The sequence below is a fragment of the Brachycentrus maculatus genome, unplaced genomic scaffold (assembly GCF_059751285.1).
Source record: "Brachycentrus maculatus isolate JH-2025_06_01 unplaced genomic scaffold, ASM5975128v1 h1tg000179l, whole genome shotgun sequence".
NCBI classification, from domain to species: Eukaryota; Metazoa; Arthropoda; class Insecta; order Trichoptera; family Brachycentridae; genus Brachycentrus; species Brachycentrus maculatus.
Genome location: NW_028280930.1, coordinates 195,633 through 219,091, shown reverse-complemented (window position 1 = coordinate 219,091; position 23,459 = coordinate 195,633). Strand labels below are relative to the sequence as shown.

Genomic DNA, 23,459 nt, shown 5'->3' with positions numbered 1-23,459 from the left:
TAAGAAGATATAAATATATATATATGGTAATTTAAGTGTAAATATTAGTTTGTATTAAATGTTATATAAGCTGACTCCAGCTTATACAAAAAAAAAATTATAAAAATATTTACTAAAATTTTGGTTAAACAAACACACTCGCGTGGAGAGACAAAATAAAGAGTTCACGCATTCGTGGAAGCCTGGATGTAACTGACATCAATAGTAATGTAGAGGAAAGGCAATTGAGATGGTATGGGCACATAGGACGTAGATAACTTGATCATATTGTAAACCAGGCGATCGCTGTGGATCTTCCTCGAAAGACATCTAGAGGAAAACCAAAAAATTCATGGATGCTACAGGAAGATAACATTTTCGAAGGTATGACCTAGGTGACGTTGTATATGATAGAAGGACCTACAACCAGAGGACAGATAGAGCTGACTTTAACAGTCTATAAGGACGATAAGTAGAGATGGAGCCAGGAAGAAGATAAAATGTAAACTAATAATCTAATTAAAATGTAATTTTGTTTTAATATCACTATAAATATTTATTATAACTTAATTATAATGTCTACCGGTTTCGAAGTTAACTGCTTCATTATCAAGACTGATTAATACTAAAACACTATCTACTTAAACTAAATTCACAAAGTTAGTGCTTCAAATATAAATTATAAAATGTAAACTACTTAAGAAATAAAAATATTTAAAAAATTAAGTAAGTCAAATACTTGAAAGCGGTCAGGTGTCGGAATAATCGACGAGTATAAGTAGATGTATGAATACGGAAGAGGTAAATAATGTTTGAAAACACAGAGTGGTGTGTGGTTCAATTCTCTCTGCCATCCCTTCAGGGAAGTGGCTTGACGGTTAGTTAGTTATACTCACGTGATCCTGTAGACTCCATTCGGCTGGCAGTATTAACAGTATCACCGAACAGGCAATATCTCGGCATTTTTAGTCCCACGACTCCAGCACATACGGGTCCTAAAAAAGGCAATAAATCATGCCTAATATTCATTGGTAAGTATAGCTAGATACGATACGAGCCGCAATTAAATCGCTGTTATTTTTCCACGTACACAAGGTTTTCAGCACAACTAAAAGCATTTTCTGGTCAAATTATTTATCTTTTAATAAAAATGACTATTAGAATCACGGAAATTGAAAAAAATTATTCGCCATGTTTTATTGTGAATTTATTTTTGTGAATCTTTTGTTGTAAAATTTCATTTGCCCGTTTTTGATTAAACACATTTCGGACGGGTGTTTTTTTACGCTCGCGGACCGCTGTCGACGGGATTTAAAATTTTTGTACATATAGTTTAGACCTTAAAAAAGAGATTGGTACATAATATTTATTTAAAAACATTAAATAATTCCTTTTTTTTGACCTTGAAATTAGTTCGGAAAGAAGAAGGTAAAAATATACTTCCCGTCCTTAAGCATCAATCGACCAAACGGGTAGAAATACCCTTCCCGTCCTTAGTATATTAAAAATTATTTGGTCAGGTTTTCTACCCGCTCATCAGTATATAAATATCAAATAAATCCTGACTCAGAATAAAATAATATGACGAATTCATATGTCCGCCTCCGTAGTGTAATGGTCAGCAAGCTCGGCTACCGTTCTGGAGGTCCCGGGTTCGATTCCCAAGGCGGGTAAAATAAATATAAGTGATTTTTTCACTGTCATATTTATTCAATATTACCCTGGACTGGTACCTGAAGCGGAGGGCTGATCACCTTTCCTTCATGTATAAACGATCAAGATAACACTGCGTTTATATGACGCAGTGCCCTATGCACCATTGGGGTGCGGATAAGGGTTTTATTATTATTATTGCATCAGTATATTTTGCATACATATTATGAGGACACAATACATACCATTCAACAAACATTCTAAAGGCGTTTTTACAGCTCCTTTCTATCATAATTAATGTTTTTATTTTTTAATCGAGCCCATCAATGAACTTTTATGAATCTTAAAATAACAATACGGGGGATAATTTGAATTTTTTTGTTTAAATTCATCTAAAATTAAAGCAATGGCTAAAATGATTCAGATTTAACTTATATATTTCACAAACGAAATGAAAAAAAACCTTTGACAATATAAATAAATAATAATAATAAAACCCTTATCCGTACCCCAATGGTGCATATTGCACTGCGTCATACAAACGCAGTGTTATCTTGATCGTTTACACATGAAGGAAAGGTGATCAGCCTTCCGCTTCAGGTACCAGTCCAGGGTAATATTGAATAAATATGACAGTGAAAAAATCACTTATATTTATTTTACCCCCCTTGGGAATCGAACCCGGGACCTCCAGAACGGTAGCCGAGCGTGCTGACCATTACACTACGGAGGCGGACATATGAATTCGTCATATTATTTTATTCTGAGTCAGGATTTAAACTCGGAAAATGAATATAAACACTTGAGAAATATACAAAATCATATCGTCAAACCGAAGAAACAACTTCTAACATTGTTTTAAATAACTCTTATAAGATTTTTCCCTGTACTATCATGAATTGAAAACGTCATGTCACGATTAACATAAGTATCGACTAGTAAGACTCGACGGCCCGAGACCGATTGACGACGTTTTAATCCATTTATTTTTTTGTATATCATTATCATCATCATCCTATTATTATTATTATCCATGTCTTTATAAGCGCCTTTGAGGTGGTATTTTATGAAAATGGCGCTATAAAAATTATCCAAATTATTATTTTTATTATAAGTATGCTAACATCATCAGTTAAAAGTGCCTGTCTCGGTATTATGGTAGCTGAACGTTTCCTCACCATATCGTTACCTGGATGTGACTTAATCCAGGTAAAAAGTAAAAGAAAAATACTCACCTGAATGTATGCCAATTCGAAGACGGAGTTGTTCCAGAGGTCGGTGTCGAACCCTAAACCGCTTCACAGCTGATAATAGGTGAAGAGACATTGAGGCTATTTCCGCAGCGTGTTGGTCCCCATTGCGGATCGGTAAACCACTCACCTAAGGTAAAATTAAATTAATTAAATAGAAACATAAATTGAATTAACAAGATAGTAACATAAATTAAAATTAATTAGATAGAAACATATATTGAATTTATTTGATAGAAACATAATTAAAATTAATTAGATAGAAACATCAATTAAATTTATTAGATAGTGATATGAATGAAATTAATTAGATGGTAACATAATTTATATTAATAAGATAGAAATGTAACGAAGTTTTCAGTATATTTCTAATATAAATACGCAGTGTCATGCCTATTTCGGGTGCGCGGAATTCAATAAGAGTGCGTTTATAACCGTTAATTTTATTATTTTTATCATAATTCTTATTCTTATCACTGTCCGCACCCAATTTTGCATAGCATCCTGTATGGTATCGACGGCGTATTAACTTGATCGTTAATTTCATGAAGGCAGGGTGATCAATCCTGTCGAGATATTGCAGATGAAATTCTATATCCCGAATAAAATTTTAAATTTTCAGACATTTTTTACAAATAAAATATGTCAGTAAAGTTTAATTAAATATGTTTTTTTTATACATAAAACCGGTATAAAAGGAAGTAGAAAATGTATTTTCATATTTAATAAATATGTTAATTTGAATGATATAATATTTGACACAAATACCTACCAGAAAAACAGTATTTTTATGTAATGTATATTTTAAAAAAATGTAATGTAAAATACAAAAAGTTAAAAAAAAATGTAAAATTGACCTTCTCTCATAACTTGTAAGAAACGTCTGAGACATTACTTTTTGATTTTTTCCTCGACCTCCTTCCTTAAACTCCCTTTTTCCTTTGCCTTCCTTATTATCATCAATTTGTAATTTTTTTTTTTAAATGTTCTAGTACTATCTACCCTCTGATTGTAAACGGCTATATATGGTATCAAACGTTTTGATCAATATCACTAGTCTGTGTGTGGTTGGTTGGAATATATTGCTTTTTAGCAATAAGCTCGCCAATGTACTCATATCTTTTCTGTACATGAAGTTTAAATAAATAAATTAATAAATAATGTATGTTTTTCATGGCATATTTTTAAAAAATATGTCTTAAAAAGTTTTTCTTTGGCAAATTCCTTGGAAGTAAGGAAGCTCATCATAACATTTGTGGTTTATTGAAACGCCACAAGAAATAAGCATCTGTTGGTGACAGCTCTAATTGACGACCGACACTTCAGTGACATCAATCGAAAGCAGACGGGGTGAATAAAATATTTGTGTAAAATAATATATGTAGAACATTTTTTGAATACTCACCCTTCAATTCTGAATTAATTTAATAAAAATTGAAATTCTGATATTTAGTTTATTTTAAATATATGTAAACATATATCTCAACGGTGCAATATGTTATATGATCACAATATAAATAATATGGTTTTCTGTTTAAACCAAATAAAGAAGATGCAAGATAAAAAAAAAAGTATTTTTACACTGTAAATCAAACAGTTTATTTTCAGTAAAAAAATTATGATAATTTATGTGAAGACCTTCATAGATATGCGACAGAGTTAGAAACTCAGATATAAGAAAAATCTGCGATGTTGAAGATGTTGTGCGTTGGGGAAGAGAAAGAAGACGTTTCTGGAGAGATCATGTGAGAAGAGCGAGTTCGGATCGAGTGGTGAGGGTGGCAGCGGACAGTAGCATAGGCGGGATCAGACCCCCAGGAAAACCACCTAAACGATGGAAGGATAGCTGGTCTTCCACCTCCCAGGAGCGACCCAAGAATGACAGGACCTAGTCCTAAAAGAAGAAGAAGAAGAAGAAGAAGATCTTCACTAGATGCTCACTATATCTTATACCTTACAGGTATTGAGAATAAAAATAAAATAAATATATATTTACATTTTTATTTAATTTCACCAATTTTACCCACATTATTAGATTGTGAAGTCAGGAACGATGAAACCCGGTTGCTGGTCGAATAAAATGAATTGAAAAAAAGGTATTCAATTTTTGTTTTATTCTTTTTTAAAAACCACTGTGAAATATTTAAAAATATTTTAAATATGGCCGCGGCGTAGTTGGGTAGACGCTCGACTGCGAAACTGGCGTCTCGGGTTCGATTCCGGCCAATTGCAAAATAAATTAAAGAAAGATTTATCCATTTTTAATGAATGTTTTACTTAGTAAATACCACTATTTCTTAAAATCTACTGTGACACGTGTTTCGATGCATTCCGCAACATTTTCAAACACCGTAAAGATTTATCTTCAACTGGTCTGGGTGTAAGTGATGTATTTTTCACATTTACCTTATATATCCTTTTACTATCCTACCTGCAGATAAGCCTTTTAATGTAGGGTTGTTATTTAAAAAAAATAACAATGTTTAATGTGAAGACTAAAATAATATCAATCGAATGTATTTTTTAAAAAATACAGCTCATAAAAAAAAAAAAAAATGAATCTCTAAAATTAACCACCTTCGAGAACATGATTTAGATGTAGGATAATATTAACGGACACAACCTTAAATATATGTACATTAAAATCGTGTTCCTGTATATTTCGTCGAAATTCAGATAGGTACAGATGCAAATTTTAGTCTTCAACACTTACATTTGTCATCTTATTCAATGAAAACAATAAATTTGAATAACGACGAAGAGGATTTTAATTTTTTTCACGAAACTCGTCTCATTTGAGTTTTGATTCTAATGTACTCATCCATTTTTCTTTTAATCCCTAATCAATTTTCGCAAACCACGGGAAAGGAGTTATTAGTAAGGTAATTTATTGGAATTAATTTGAATTCGTTAAGATGACAGAAACAGAGCATTTTCTTAGCGGAATGTTGGAAACTGGAGAGAGGATTAATGTGTTGAATGCCTCTGAAAGTAATTCGGGAATTGTTGTAGATTCAGTGAATTAACTTGAACTCTTTAGGCGGAAAATAAAATATTATACGTTTTTGAAACAGAAGCTTCATTTCTATCTAAATTTAATACATTAAAATGTAATTATAAATTACTTTGAATTACAATAAATTGTAATTGAAACTAATTTATTTTAACGTCTGTACTTTATAAAATATAAATGCCATATATAAAGGTTTTTTGTGAATATTATTTACGTTAGCTTAAAAAAAACGTTGGCTACATATATAAAAGTTAATACCTACGTACTTAAAATATTCTAGAAACAACAAAATTGTAAAATTGTCAAAATGTTGTATGATGCTCAATATTCAATGTTTACTATATGGAAAATTCAACGTATTCTGCATCAATACTTCAAACGGTTAGGAAAAGCGTGAGGGGTCTTTTCAAAGATAAATAAATTCTGTTTTCAACGCAACGATCATATTAAACTGAGTTTTCAATTTTATCGTGTCAACCTTTGAATTCTTTTGCTGTTCGCTTAAGCCCATATGGGCTAAACGAACAGCAATAGAATTTTCAGAGAATATTCTCACACGAGTTTTTCATTTAACCAATAGAATAGGGGATGTCTCGGCGATGCAACACACCAAATACGCATGTCTCGAATACATAATGATGTGAGAGGGAATATTTCTTTCAATGGTACCAAATACACAAAACATGGCATTCGGAAATGAATTTACATATACTCGTATGTACGTATGTAGTTAGATATACGATTATTATACATTTCTTCTTGTACATCGGTGTGTATGTGTATTCTGATATTTACGTTTATTTACTATTATGCTTACCTTTTTATCTTCTTCTACTTCTAACACCTATTAGTACCCAATGGTGCATAGGGCACTGCATCAATATTAAGTCGATCGTTAATTATATGTATAAAGGCAAAATTTAGAACACCTTACTACGTACTTCTTGGGAACAAGGCCCTTAAAAAATATTATTTTAAATTACCTTATTTTGCACCAAATGGAGTAAAGGGTACTGTATCGTATTGAAGCAGTGTTAATTTGAAGTTACTTTAATCAAGATGATTAATTCTGTGCTTTTATTTAGAAGATTAAAAGGAAAACAGCAGTAATCAGGGTCACATATTTGTACTTGGATAAACTGTTTATTTATTTATTTTTTATTTGTATACGTTTATTTAAATCACAATTTATACATATTTAGAACTTTTTTTTTGCAGAGACCCACCATGCCACCATGCCACATCGTGTGTCTTGTCGGTGTATACTTGTTATATCACTGCAAATACTCGTAAGTACAAGCACTTCCAGGAAACCCTTTGATCATTGTCATTAGTGTATCATAAATCAACACGTCATAAATATTTACTGAAGTTGTGGATCGAAGGGCTAAAAATCAGGTCTCCCCAAAACATTGAAAGGAAAAATAAGATATAAAATTTTAGACTTGTGGTGTACTGTTAGATGTTTTGGAGAAAAGGTCTTGTTGATATGTTTTAGAAAATAAAACGTTGCAGGTGACTCTCTTAGAATATAAATGAACGTCTCTTTATAGTTTTTGCTTGGCGCTATGGCGTTGTTGGTTAAACGCTTGACTGCGACACTGGTGTCGCGGGTTTGATTTCCAAAATACACTCCAGAAAGATTTATTTTTAATTGGTCCAGGTAATTATGATGTATTTTTCCACATCTTTTTTACCTTCCCTGTTCTTCGTGTTTAAGAAATTCTTTATGGAAAAAAATTAAAATATGTAAATACAATTAATCAACCAACGTGCATACAAAATAACAAAAAAAACATGCCAATTTAGTAAATTTGAAAAATAGTATTTTACTTATCTAATTATAGTGTTGTGCTGGTTCAAGTAAAACTTTGAACAATTTACGAGATTTGTAGAGAAAAATAAAATAAAAACAGTTTACGAGTGGAGCCTAACAAGTTACTGAAGCACTCCAAACTGCAATTTCTCTTTGAACTTTGCACTCCCATTGCATGGGCAGTAGAGTTGGAGAACTAGGCGAGAAGACAAGTGTAACAGCACGAGATCAAGTAGACAAGTCCAAGTTCTTAGTAACAAATGTAGTAGATACTTACAACCATGTAAGCGTCGCCGATGGTTTCCACTTTGTAGACATCGTAGTTCTCAATTATGGAGTCGAAGCAGGTGTAAAGATCGTTTAGAAAATCGACAACCTGAAAGTAAACGAACATAACAACTCAATACTTCGACACGCACCGATAAGAAACTCACAGATAAAAGCTAGGATTTTGTAGATTTTGTTATGAACCGAGCAAAAAAGGATCATAAATTTTTTATGATGCCATTTCACGTATGAATTTGGAATCCCAGAAATAGTTGCGAATCTACTCAAAACTAGTGAAAAATATGTTTTCTGTTTCTATGAGGAAAACAGATATTAAGTTCCTTCGAGTTATGTTTCATATCCATTCCGCAATTTAAAATTAAGTAAGTTTTTGTATTCTGTATGTTTCTTTATGATACACGTAACGTTTTAAATCAGAATTTATTAAGTATTCTACGAATCCCAATGAAAAATATCGTTAGAAGATATTTTGTCTTTGATAAAGGATATATTACATCTTTGATTAAAGATCTAAGGTAACCAAAATATATTAATATTAAATGTAAGGGTTGATATATTTTTCCGAAACTCTGTCCAACGTACTTGATCTTAAATCGATCACAAAAAAGGTCTTCGTTACTTAAAATTTAATATTATCGGTAACCGTGAAATTCCTTACACATTGTTTGGTTTAAATATTTAATCGTAGGTTAGCACAATTGACAATTGAAAACTACACCATCGGACAAGAAAAGGGTTGCCAGGAAATTTTAAAACAAAAAATAAGGATATCTAAATCTTCACATTTAAATTTTCACCTTTATCGAGCTTTTTTGTGATAATGTGTATAAAATTGTAATGGAATGGATATCATGAACACATAAGGCCCCAAATCATGTAGAAAATTCATAAATTAAATTCGCCGTATTTCTACTGAAAATCGAGACATTTTCTGGGGCATGGAGACACCGCTGTTAATAACGTGACATGTTGAGACGGATGGAAGTATATCTGCTATCTATACTATTGTATTTTGAATCTGACTTAAATTCGACCAATCAATACCATTATCGTAAAACATGTACAAAAAACCCATTTTAATATAAAAAAAGACTAGGAATATATTGAGAAATATAGTGTTATTATTTTGAAATCCATTTGGCAATAGTTATTGAATATAATGTTGATGATCGGAATCCAAAACTATATGAAAAAATCAACAATTCTGACCACCTCAGACCTAAAACCGCTTTGCTTAATGGATCGTTTATTCACTCTCGATACTATATCAACGAAGTTCGAATAGGCTTTAATCTATTTTGTAAATAAGCACCTTTTCCAGCGCTATTGTGCAGGAAAAATAAATTCACGATTGATACCTGAATGTGGGTAGGTTCTTTCAATACCTGGAACTACTATTCAGGCCAAATACGTGAATAATTCAGCAGTCTTTATTCGTGTGGTTTAATGATATACCTACTTTATACCGAGGATGTGAGCATTAGTAATTCATAAAACATGTTGATGACATAGAATGGCTAAGTGAGGCCTAACGACGACTTCACAATACTTGTATATTGATTTTTTAATGAAACTATCACGCGGGTTTCCCAAAGGGGTAGGCTTAAAGAATAGAACGCAACATCAGTTTGCCTTTCTAAACAATCGTCAACTGTTTCACATTCCTGCATCTCCTCATACTTGCCCGCTGATTATTCCGACTACTGACCAGACCATTTTGAAAGACGAGTACTTGATCACACCAATTTTTTCTTAATCTTTCTCTGCTCCCTTTTTCAACTACATTCTACCTGTCCTCTAACCATCTCAACACACTTTTCTTTATTTTATCGATAATCCGGATCTCAGCCTTGCATTCTTTTCTTATTTTATCACTCGAACATCTATCATCATCGTTTTGCAGCACATTATTGAGAGATAGCATTTTTCCAACTCTTATCTCATTGTGGTATCAGAACTCAAGTTTTTCATTCGCTGTTAGGTTTTCATTTCCTATAACTGATTTTAGTGCACCATTTCAATCTCCTTTCAATATAATTTTCACTAGAAAACATGCTTCCCAAATATACGAAATCATCTACCTGTTCTACCTAATCTGTTCTATAATTTCCCCATTTACTAATATTTTACACCCAGATCTATTTCGATTCATCTCTTTTGAAAACTATAACTTGCCAACATTGGTCAACAAAAAAATCGTAATTTGTATTATTTTGCCTTCTTTGAAAAAGAAGCACGATAAATCGTATTAATTAAAATAATTGTGCAGTTAAATATATTTTACAATGAATGTAATAGGAACATTTATATAAATTAATGGGGCAAAGTATTACCTCCAGGGGTGTACTCTCGGCAGACATTGAAGTGAAGCCAACTATGTCGCTGAAATATATGGTGACGCAGTCGAAGCTCTCCGGGTCCACTCGGTTCCCCCTTTTGAGTTGCTCCGCTACTGGTCTCGGGAGCATCTCCAGCAAAAGGGCCTCTTTGGTGAACAAAAATTAAGATAATATAAAACATATTTTTTTTAATGTTTTGAAATGTTTTTCTTTCAATATTTGTGAATTATTTGAATGGCAAAAAATATATTTTTTTAATTAAGTATTTATTCACAATATTCCAAATCATTGTTCAGAAATCGGGGTTTTGTGCACTTTACACATTTTTATATTTTGATATCTCAACATAGATGAATAAGAATATGAAAGTCAGGGTATTTAAGGGTTTACGACCTGTCTTAGGCTGGTTTAAGTGATCACTTTATTTAAGTGTTGCGTTTTGTCATTCTACTCATGATTGACAATTACACTTATCACATTTTTGGAGTTCCTGGAGTTCCTTAATATACGATTAATATCATGTCAGGGTACATATGAGTTCTCAACAGCCATTTATGTTGGATTGAGAAAGCTTTTATTTAGCAGATACTTTTTTATTTGGACGTATGATTAATCTTTTCTATTCCCTCATTACCCGCGCACATCTCATAGATTATATCATATATATGATCAAATCTACATGTGTATAAAATAACCACTTAAACCAGCCTAAGACAAGTCTTAAACCCTGTAAATAGTCGGACCATATTCCATATTCTTCTTTGTCTATGTTGAGATGTCAAAATGTACTGATTTTTAATGTACCTGAAAAACATTAGATTAATCTTCCAACATGCACCAATTTAGAGTACTTTAAAAAATTTTAATCAATGTATTACTTAGTAAATACCGCTTTTTCTTCAAATCTACTGTGATACGTGGTTTCGATGCATTCCGCATCATTTTCAAACACCGTAAGCTAATTTTAGAGTTGGGTCCTTGGGACGAACCACAAAGTGACTGTCGAATCAATTAATGAAATTACTGCAAAATGTTGGAGTTAAGACTAAAAAAAAAATTATGCTAAGTCTCAATTTTTAAAATTAATAAGGAAAACGGACTAATGATGTTAATATTGTAAATAAAAAAGTTTTTAAATACCTGTTTTCTTTTTTTCTTCTTGAAGTTGATCTGTTCTCTCATCGACGAGGACTTCTAAATTGTTTGCGTACTTTTCCATCATAGCCATCATATTATCGAAGATATTTGGTTTCCTAAAATTTGTAAATATGTTAGTTCTACATAGTAAATTCGTGGATTGATAATGCAATGAAATATCATCTAAGAATCTTATATATGTAAGAAACCCAATAGTTCGTATGACATTGGATCTAAAATCAGCAAAAATATTTACAAAAGCGTAAATGCGGAAGGAAACGCATTTAATGAGAATCTTGAAAGAATTTTTTTCAAACGAATTGAGTAATAAGTAAAAATACAGAATCCCTCGCATAAAATTTAGTTGAAAATGAGTACTTACATTCCTTTCCTCAAAGGCCTCAACTTTGTTCTGATTGCTTTGAAGTCTGGCCTCTCTTCAGGAAGTTCAGCCCAGCATTCCTTAAGACATTCCCTCACAAAGTCAAAACCGCATTCTAAAGGTTCAAGACTGGGTCTACAAAAGTACGAAAAAAAGTATTTTATTTGGAAGGTTTTCGAATTTTCATGAAAATTTTATATGAGATCTACTAAATACACTTAAGTAACTTTTTTACTAAACACCATTTCTTCTAACCCTTATCCGCACCCAATAGTGCATAGGGCACTTGATTAACATGGCAGTAAATAAATATCAAAGTGAAAATCACTGATATTTATTTTGACTCTCCTGTAAATCGAACACGGGCCCTCTAGTACGGTAACCTAACGCGCCAACCTCTTAACTAGGGAAAAACACTCAGGAAACCAAAAATGCGGATTTTTTATTTCCCTCTATTTGTAAATGATTCGATTCAGAATAACGTTAGAATATTTGCGAATACCGATTTTTTTTAAATGTAATAATTAGAGGTGGATAAATAAATGGGTTTCAATTCTTTGTATAACATATATCTAGAGTTCATTAAAAATATACATTACACACATTTATATTGAGAAAAAAAAACTATAATGTAAGTAAGGGTTTTTAAAACTCTTCATTCGTTGGTAAGCTGATTGCCATTTTTTCCCCTGTAATTAATTACATGGTAAAAATGAGGGTAGGTTATTCTTTGAGATTCTTAATATTGAAGATGAAGATTTTTCTTCATCTTGCGTTTTAATAAGATAAATAAAATACATTACTGAACGGGTTGATGGTCTTGTTAGCTGGAATAATGTCAAGCTATAATTTAGAAAATGCCATTTTATCATTTGGTGGTAATCGGTTTTACCAATACTAATCAAAAGTAAGAATGGCAAATCGTACAAGGTCAATGAATAGTACGATTCTACAGCGTTGTGTATAAATACATAGATTTTTTGCAGATATTATAGCAAAGCATATCCGATAAGATGATGTTATAACTCAAAAAAGTATTTTTTTCTGGAGAAATTCAAATGTTTTTTTTCTTTCCTTTTATATGTATATTTAACATGTCTGTTTTTTTAAGATAATGCGTAGAAATTAACAATATTTGAGAGCTTCATTAATACTTACATAACGAAAAGAACATGTTTTTTTAAAATCATTTTCTTAAATATTTTTAAGGGGTGGCAAAATACTATCAGTTGTCGGGGGAAAATAATTTAAAATTACACAAATATTAACATACGATTTCTTCATAGTTTTTCTATGTTCAACTTGAATTCACTATATTTTCTAGGTTGAGACTCTATTTTAACGAGTGTGCGAAGTTTGCGATATAGGTAGATACCAGTGAACCCTTCATCCCCGATATTTGGGTGATATGGGACAGAATGAGAGAGTAACATCTGTCGATAAAGGAATCAGGTTACGTCTTTCACTTTTTTTGTTTGGACAAGGGTTGTGAACGTAATTGTCAATTGAATGGCCGAGGATTTCCTTCAAGAAAATAAAGTGGTTCTTTTGTTAAGAGAAAAAAGGAAAAGGTTGGGGAATGAAATATTAACGAATTCATGGCGTGTTTACACCGAGCTGACTTTCATAAACACATGACAAGTCGGATATTATTTTACGAAATGGTACTTGAGTTTATCTCCACTAAAAGTTCCCGAAAAAGATTCCATATCAATATTTCGTTAAAACGCTCGATTAGTACGAAATAATTCCAATATCTGAATATAATAGTATTTAAAGTACGAAATTATTTTAATATTCAAATGTAAGTATTTATAAATTTACTTATTGACCATTGTTATATTAATATGCATGTATAGGTACCTACCTCGTTTTGAACGACCTGGGAAGTCACGTATAAAAAAACACATGTTTCTTCACTCATTTTATATTTGACTGTCGAGCGTTTCCAGCAAAAAAGCTTTGTCGCTTATGTATATAAGCACATGGTTATTTGTTTGAGAAAAATATGAGTTCAAACCACAAATTCTCTACCACAATTTGAAATCTATTTCTAATAATTAGTCACTTAGGCTCACAAAAATAGAATGGAAATTAAAGTATTTTCGTAAATAATAAAACACAAATATATCTCATTTTATAATATTTTTTAATCTAAATATCTTTTCCGAAGTAAATTCTTAATTGTATTAAATTAAATATATTATTGTTTAAAAACAGAGATGCTGATTTGTAAATTAATTATATTTTGTTGAAATCAGACAAAAATCAGTGGGTTTAAACATTAATCCATTATGCAATGATTTTTTTTCCATACCTAAACGGCGGGGCTCCCGACTCTATATTAGCTATCTTGTTAAGTACTTCAGAGGGTCCCCCAGGCTGCTCCCCATAAGGCCCCCGTCTCGTGTGGAGCTCGTACAGCAGAAGACCGAAGGAGTATATGTCGCCCTTCTGGGTGCCTCCACCCTCGCCAGCTCTAAGCAACTCGGGGGCGCGGTATAGCAGCCCTAAAATACGACTCAAATCAATTTATTTCTAATATACGGGTATGCACATTTGTATTTACGCTCATTATTCTAAAATATTAATTTACAGTTTTAACACTTGAGTGTGTCCATATTCACAAATTCTGGGTTAAGGAGTTATTTATACTAAGTTATATTTTCATCTCAACATAGATGAAGAATAATAAATATAACTTCCGAAATTTGAGTGATGTTGTTGTCAATCATGGAAAGAATGGTGAATGTTACATGTGTATGAAGTGATCACTCAAACCAGTCCATAATAGGTCGTACGCCATGAAAATATAATGGTTTTTATATTCTTCTTCATCTATGTTGAGATAAAAATTAATTTCTCTCGGTTATTTACTGTTTAATATAAAAATTTGATTAATGTAAATTTTTTTATTTATTATTTGATAAAGTAGAAAATTTCAAATAAAATGAATGAGTTAACACAAAAGAAGACTTGTAAAGTCAAAAAGAGATTAAATTTTCATTAAAAATGCATAATTTTACTAACTGCCATATATTACGTAAATACATTTATATCACAAAATTCTGAAAAAAAATGAATAAGCGAGAAGTACCGACAAAGAATTTAATATATTATATTTATGACACACAATCCACAAAGTCATGAAAAAAAAAATATTTTTTCAAAATACATCAAAGAATATTTTCTCGTTTTGCTACCTTGATTTAGGAAAAGAACTACTTTTGAAAAAAAATGTTGAAAAACATGAATTGCTTGGAAAACAAACCTTCGAGTCTGGCCGTCACGAGAGCAGCTTCTATAGGCGGTTCCTCCCCTTTCCGAAAGCTCTCTAGGCCAAAGTCTGAGAGCTTTACCACCCACCTAGAGTCTACGAGACAGTTAGAGGACTGCAGTGACCCGTGGCAGCGAAGGGGCGATTCGTGCAGGTAACTCATACCCTTAAGAAAGTAAAAAAAATACGTGAGGATAAATTTATAATAACATAGTCATTTGAAATGCGGCTTTATAGGAGTATGCTACGTATCTCATGGACTGAGCAAGGGCCCAATGAAAGGGTCTTCAAAATAATGTGTAAAGATAGCGAACTGCTAACCATTGTCAAAAGCCGAAAAAGCACATATTATGGTAACATAAACCGTGGAAAAAATATGTCTTGCTACAGCTTTTAGAAAAGGGAAAGGTTGAGGCTTGGAGCTTTAAAGAACATCATGGCTCAACAAACTTCGACAGTGATTTGGAATACAGGATCGTGTGGAGTTTAAGGAGATGGTTGCCAACCTCCGATAGAAGTGGCTTGAGAAGAAGAATAATAATAATAACAAAAAGAACTTTATAAAAAAACCATAAAAACTATTTGTAAAAAAAAAAAAATAATAACATATAATATGTTTCGAATGGCTAGTGCGTACAACTCATGTTTAAGCAAAGTTGACATTTTTAATTACGGAAAATCTGTGTTGAAAAGTCGAATGGTGATCATATTGTCCTCTCAGGATCTTTAAAAACTATGCTTCTCTGCATTATACGAGTATGTATGTTTTTACTAAAATCAACAATGAAAAAGATTTCAAAATGTAGATAGTTATTTTAGCGATTTTACACTCTAGTGTACCACTTTTATTATATGTATATGGTAGCGAATAACGATAAATAATGGTTTAGAGATGATACATGTATATGAGAATAATATCGTGATTATCATAATCATTTGTGATCTTCCGACGTTAATGTTTTTATTCAAAAGTTTTATATTTTTTATTGTAAATAGCTGTTTTAGGATATTGACACTTAGCTTCCGGCTTAATTTCTTCTGTTCAAATATTGCTTTGAGATAATTCAAAGGATATAAAAGATATATAATATTGATAAATATCATATTACTTTTACAATTATTTTTTGCCTGATTTTACCGACGAAAATTGCCCGAAGCCCGAAGTCCAAAGTACGAATTTTGAAAAATAAATCCTTAAAAAAAGTACGATTGTTTTTTATTTAAGTTTTATTATGTAAAATTTATATGGTTAATTACCAACTATTTTTTTTTATTGAGAATGAAATGATGTTTCTGTTCAATAATATTTATATTTTTATTTGTAAATAGTCTCCACTTTACATCTAGTGAAAGAAAGTGAAGGCTACTTAAGCATTTTATTGTTGAAAAGCCTTCTATCTACAATAAAATATTACGAGTATCTCTTATGGATACTCAGAAAATCGATTATTTGAGTAGCGAATCAGGAATAGAAGATGTGGGAGAAAAACGTTTTTCTTCGTGGTTTAAAGAGTCCTGTTTCTACGGTGAGATATGTATCGCGATAGATAGAGAAGTAATATACTTATATACTTTATTTTTTATTGTTGTATTCCGCCACAAATTGGTTAAATAGGAAAAAGAAAGCACGCGTTTCTTATATACTTAATTTCACAATGTTTATGTAGCAATGAATATTGAAAATATTGAAAATCTATGCAATCGAAAATATTGAAAATGCTTAGTTACAGCAGCGTCAAGAAGCACGTTGTCCACTATTAGGAATTTTCCGTATTGCATCTGATGCTGTAACATTCAAGAGATGGCGCTCCCAATATAGTTATAAAAGCTGATTAAAAAAATTAGCAGGTTAATTTTTGTTAATGAAAACGTACATTAAAAAGTTTCATAACTAAAAAATACATAAATATTTTACGGATAAAAATTAGGGAACCCTCTCTTCAGCAGTCAACAATACCGTTGTATATTTTCGCTCAGAATACTAAAATATCTCGGTACCATTTTGACGACTGCGATAGTTAGAAGCACGAAGATAAATATAGGAAAGCGAAGTATCCATAAAACAAATGCTGTTTTTTGTTTATTTTCTGTGAAGAAAACGGGGATGCGAGCGCAAAATTAAATTCTTATTTTACTGCGGACCATCAAGAGCAAACTTGTTCAACATGACTTAGCAGTGATTTAAAGTCGAGATCTGTTTCTGTCTCTGCTGCATTATAGATACCCCTACTTCTACCTACATATTTGTAGACAGAACTATTTAAAAAAGCGCCGTATTGCGGAAAAGTTGTTTTCCCTAAGATTTAGTGGGAGTTTTTAAGTGGCTTGTCGAGCCATAAGTCAACAAGTAATTATTCCACTTCTAACTCTTTTCCACCATCATATATAGTACACACGGGACTGCATCTTGATCGTTAAATATACGTAGAAAATGTGATCAGCCTTGCTTCAGATACCAGTCCAGGATAAAAGTTATTATTATTTAAGTGAAAAATTATTTATATTTATTTTTCCTCTCTCTGAAAATCAAAGTCAAATGCGCCTACCAACTGCACTACGAAAGAAGAGAAAAATTCATTCATCAACATTACATAACGCACATTTATTTATATTGACTTAGTCCAAAATAAAAATAAGTTAAAAATAGTTTATTTAAATCTACCGTTTAATGATTTTGAAATGCAGCCACAAAAAGATATTACGCTTTTTAGACGAACTGAATTAAAAAAAAAAAAAAAGTCTGAGCATTTTGGCATGTGGACTAATTCTGAATGAATCTCACCTTTGTTTAATTGGAGAAAGCTAAACAATTCATATATCGTTAACTGAGGGCAGCATTGTCAGACTAAATTCCAGATCTATTAAGATTACAACAAATATGCCAAAGGAATCCAACAACAGTGCATATATACATCATAAACAAATTAATGCATAGTGAATTTTCAAAAATAAGCAGAATGATGAAGGTAACAAAAGGGTATAACGTGATTACATAAGCCAGCCAAATGCCAGGAAGTAAGTTTTGAAATAATCAGACTTCCATCTTATTTAGGAAATATATTTAATATATTATACGTTTCAGCCAATTATCAAGTAATACATATTTATATAGTATCATCCGTAAGGTAAATAATCCAGTATCCGAGTAATAAATAATATAAAAAAACCCTAAAATGAATGACATAAATATTTAGTATCTACACACGAAAAAAACTCTTAATAGTTCTGAATCTACACTTCTAAATATTTTATTAATTAGTTTTAAAAATATTAAAAATACAACTTTATCAATGATAATAGTACCCGTATAATTTGCGCATAAGCTCAGGGTAGGTAAATAAAAAGTTTGACGTAAAATCGTTTGTGAACTGTACCATGTAATTGGAGCTTTGAAGAAAAATGTAAATCTTCAGAATTTTATGATTTCTTATATAAGGTTGCGATCATAAAATTAAGCCTCTTTCAGAAACCGTATTTCAACTTTTAAAAATATTTTTTTACCACTGTTTTCAAATTTGCTTTTATATTTATGTATAGACACGTACATTAATAAAATATTCTAAATAATGTCGGTCTAAATTATTTCGCTGCGTATATATGTATGTATGTTTAAATATATACACGAGTATGTTATAATCATTTATAATTAAAATAATTCAATTTCTTAAATGTGTGTAGCTATCATAAAAAAAAAACGATACGATACGCTAACAAAATAAAAAATTATTTCCATATACTAAACAGCGGTTTAATTTTGTAAGTTTTTTGTGGGGTCATAAGTAGTTTGAATCTAATTCGAGACTTCCACCCTTTTGCGTGAGATCTTGTATTGTTGTTTTAAACTTCTGTATTAATGTGATTTTAAATTTTTGGATTGATGTTTTAGATAAAAAAAATCTGAAGGAAATTGAATTCCTTTCATCATTAGTTATTATGTTTTTATAATATATATTTTTTTTTAGTTAATTTTGAGGATAAGTGAGAGATGTTCAAGACCCAATATACGTTAAATCGGAACTTTATGTACTGTAAACTCAGGTTACATTTGATTTAATATAATTTTTTACCTAAAACACCGTTTTTGTATTGAAAAAAATAGTTTTTCAACGAAATAAATATACGGGTTTGAAGAGAAAATAGTTATTGAACGGTAAGGAGTAAAAAAAAATAAAAGAATATTTTTTCAAAATACTTTCTTTAAAAAAGAAAGATTCCAAAGCGCGTTGCGATTTGAACGTATTAATTCTCAATAACAAACTTAATGAAATAAAAATAAAACTTTATTTTAACAACTTTTATTGGTACACTTTATACAACCGATTCTGACAAGAACCTTGTCATCATCAGGGTTTATGTACTAAATTCTAAAACATTGAAATACTCATAGATAATTAACCTTCCTTTCCTTTCCTTCAAAAACTTCCACGCACTCCGTACACCATATGAAAATATGATTTAAAAAACGGAAAAAAAACTTCTAAATGTTGTTTTTATTGTGCATTGCGTCGCAAAACTTAAATGTATGAAAATACAATCTTACCCTTATTATGTCTCCAACAAGCGACGCAATGAACATGCTGTCAAGTTTGACATCTTCGTTGTCAAGAATATCCTGAAAATTGTGCATCATTATTATAAGGGAGCTTTCTGAATATTTCCATTTGAAATGAAAACATCGTAGTTCCAATGGGCAGAAAAATCATTCCTAAATTCAAATGTTCAGTACCTTTAAGCTTCCTCGATTGCAATATTCAGTCACTATACAGATATTGGGAGGTTCAGTGCAAGCTCCTATGAACCCGTTTAAATTATCGTGACGTAAATCACGCATCTGTAAAAAAACACAAAAAATGTCATGAATAATTTTGGATGACATTTAAATACAATTCATATATTATAGGATTTTATATTATTTTTTGACATTTCATCAAAGATGAAGAAGAATATGGAAGTCTGGGCATTTGCGGAGCTGACGACCGTCATAGGTTGGTTTAAGTGATCACTTTACACACATGTAACATTCACCAATTCTACCCATTGTCAAAATGCGTAGAATTGTAGAACAATAACCACTCTACTCAAATTCTTGGAAGTTCTATATATATGAACCAATTTTGAAACATTATTCTTGAATCACAAAATTTTTGAAATGTCAAAAAATTACATGCAAATAACTCCTGTAATTGGAGATAATCCAGATTTTGTGAACAAGTATTAGTATCGACACACTCAAAATGTTGTATAGAATTTTGTTTTATAATCATTTTAATTACGACAATAGTAACTTATTTAAAATTCTGCTAGAAAGTTATTTTAAATGATTATCTTTTTCACCTCAATGGTACATAGGACACTGTATCGTATCTACGCAGTGTTATATTGATTAAAGGCAAGGTGATCAGTCCTTCAATTCTTATACCAGTCTAGGTTGATATTAAATTAATGAGAGTGAAAGTCACTTAATTTTATGTCAGTTTCTTTGGGAATCAAACCACGGATCTTCAGCACAGTACCCACGACAAACATGTTAATTTATGTTTTGTAACACCCCTCAATCGTTTATTTTGTATGCATTCTCTAACTTTGTGACGAAATCAATAGTTATATAGGAAAGACAGATTTCGAGTCAACGAAATTTATTTATTTTCGTACCAGTTAAATCACATTTTAAAGAACCATAAAACGGTCAGTTAAATTCAAAATATTAACATCATCTATGTAAGGCATTGATTTTTTAAAGAGGCATATACCATTTTCATATTTTAATAATGAGATTTCCATATATTTCGGTAACTTATTGAAGGCCTCTTGATGCAAGATCATTTTCAAACGGATGAAGTATATCTCGTTTGAAAATACTGTATGAAAGCGTATTAACATGACTCGTCGCATTATAAAACACAGTATTTGAATCGATCATATTATTTTGAAGAAGAAAACATGTTTATCGCTTTCGTCTGGCAACGTTACTCGTGTTTCTGAAAGACTTTTTATTACTTCGGTAAATATCGTTTTGATTTATTTATTGAACATAAACGCAGTTGAAGCAATTATAAAAAAAATTGGTATTAAAACACTTAAGAATACGCTGTTTTTAACTCAAATAACTAATTGTGATATGTAATGTCATATATAAATTTGATTTATAGTTAAATTATAATGTAAATTGATATTCGATTAAAAGATTTTTTAATGTTAGCAAATATTGGATTAAATGTGAGCGGACTGCAAGGAAAATTTAACACAATATTTGAGTAATAGCATGGTTTTATAATAATATATTATTAGATTAAAACCAATATTTTTTATTTTTTTTTTATTTTTTTTTTTTATTTTTATTTTTTTAGCTTTTCCACTTTATTTTTATTTGACCAGCGACCGGGTTTCGTCGTTACCGACATCATCAGACTGATGATGTCGGTAACGACGAAACCCGGTCACTGGTCAAATAAAAATAAAGTGGAAAAGCTAAAAATGTTGATTTTAATCTAATAATATATTGAAAATGCAATTCCATCACGAAGTGTCAGTGGATAATATAAAAGTTTTATAATAATATTAAATAAACTTGCTTAAATTACTATAAAATACCACATTAAAGAACAAAAAAAGGATTTTAATTTTCAACTAACTCACTAACTGGCTAATCACATCGCTTCGCCGCAAGGGATGGCAGAGAGAATAGAACGCCATACCACAATGTCTTTGCAATCTTAACTTCTTGCTCATTCACGCGTCTCCTTGACCTAATTTATAAACTTTTCAATTTTTAGTTTTTATGTTTTAATAAATTAGATCAGTCATTTATGTCATCAAGCAATAAATATAATCCAGATTTTAGCATTATGATACCGTTAATAAATTGTTCTCAGTTTTTTTTCATGAAAACATTTTTTCAGAACAGTATAAATAAATTTATTTTTTACTCTCAATTTATATTAAATCGGGATAGAGCTTTAACAAGAAAGAAAGTTTTTGTTCGTTCAATTGTAAATTTCTCTTTAATTCGTAACAATATCTCAAATAGTTTCCGTGTATTTCGTGTTCAATTCAGCCAACATACTGGGTTTATTATTATTTTATAACTTAATAATGAATTTAGTATAGAGTAATTGCTCAAAGTTGAAAAGGTTTTCCCTTTCTTTATTCCCAAGTGTGTTAAAGTGAGATTTATAATGGTAATAAACTTCAAGTAATTTTAACTTTTTGGCTCTTTTTGTTGAACGGGTAAATGTTTTAACCTTGTGGTAATTTAATTAAATCGGGCAAACATTTTTCATATTGGTTAGACTACAATGTAGCAATTTATTATTTAGTTAGATTTTTAATTCTTGAGGTTAAGCGGTCATTGATAGCAGAGGTGTATTATATATTTTGAATTTATTTTCATCAATTGATTCGTCACTTTGTGGTAAAATCTATCCATTATTAATTAAAGTTTTGAAACTGTAAATTTATGTAAATAAGCAAGCATGATCAAGTAAAGAATTGAGGAGAGGTAGAAGAACAAAGAAGAATGATATGATAGACAGAATCATATTATGTATTAAATAAATTAAATTTGAAATAAAATTTTTACTGAGTAAATACCACTATTTCATAAAATCTACTGTAACACGTGTTTGGATGCATTACGAATAATTTTCAAACCGCATTCCGCATCATTTTACGGTATTTGAAAATGATGCGGAATGTGTCGAAACACGTATCACAGTATATTTTAACAAATAGTGGTATTTACTAAGTAAAATTTTTATTTCAAGTTTAATTTATTTCATACATAATATGATTCTGTCTATCATATCATACTTCTTTGGTTCTTCTACTTCTCCTCAATTCTTTACTTGATCATGCTTGGTTATTTACATAAATTTACAGTTTCATTCATATACATGTTTAATGCTACAATTATTTATCTTTGCACGCTTTGCTAAATTGTAATTTAGATTTTTTCTCTTATACTTATGTATAGCCCCTTAGTATAAAATTGTTGTAAAAGATTCGAACTTTGACCACAATAATTAGCCTGATTTTGATCGATTGGAAGATGTTGCTTCTTAGCAATTAGCCCATGAACTTACATTTATTTTGTACAAGAAGTTTAAATAAAATATTCCACTTTTTTTATGAACGTCTTACTAAGCGGAACTCGTAAAGAGATGCTCATTTACGTTATAAAATTGCATGGGTATTTTTCTAGGTACAAGAAAACAAATATAGCATCCATTTATTTTGATAGTTTTTTTGGGTGACCAACTTTAAAAGTTTCCAAAACCAAATTTTTCAATTTGTTTTTAGTGGCACAATAGAAAACAGTTTAGGTGC

The 23,459-nt window shown here is 30.8% G+C and overlaps 1 protein-coding gene across 1 annotated transcript in view; it reads right to left on the bottom strand.

The window, feature by feature from the left end:
- Window positions 1-23,459, bottom strand: part of LOC148308031 (guanylate cyclase 32E) — a 144,936-nt gene that overhangs the window by 2,398 nt on the left and 119,079 nt on the right. The window contains exons 14-23 of the mRNA XM_088262405.1: window positions 19,861-19,965; window positions 19,675-19,746; window positions 15,129-15,300; window positions 14,175-14,367; window positions 11,858-11,992; window positions 11,479-11,591; window positions 10,333-10,484; window positions 7,989-8,087; window positions 2,868-3,012; window positions 876-974 (exon numbers count right to left, since the gene is read on the bottom strand). Of these exons, the coding sequence (XP_088118531.1) occupies window positions 876-974; window positions 2,868-3,012; window positions 7,989-8,087; window positions 10,333-10,484; window positions 11,479-11,591; window positions 11,858-11,992; window positions 14,175-14,367; window positions 15,129-15,300; window positions 19,675-19,746; window positions 19,861-19,965 (1,285 nt within the window). The remainder of the gene's footprint in view (window positions 1-875; window positions 975-2,867; window positions 3,013-7,988; window positions 8,088-10,332; window positions 10,485-11,478; window positions 11,592-11,857; window positions 11,993-14,174; window positions 14,368-15,128; window positions 15,301-19,674; window positions 19,747-19,860; window positions 19,966-23,459) is intronic.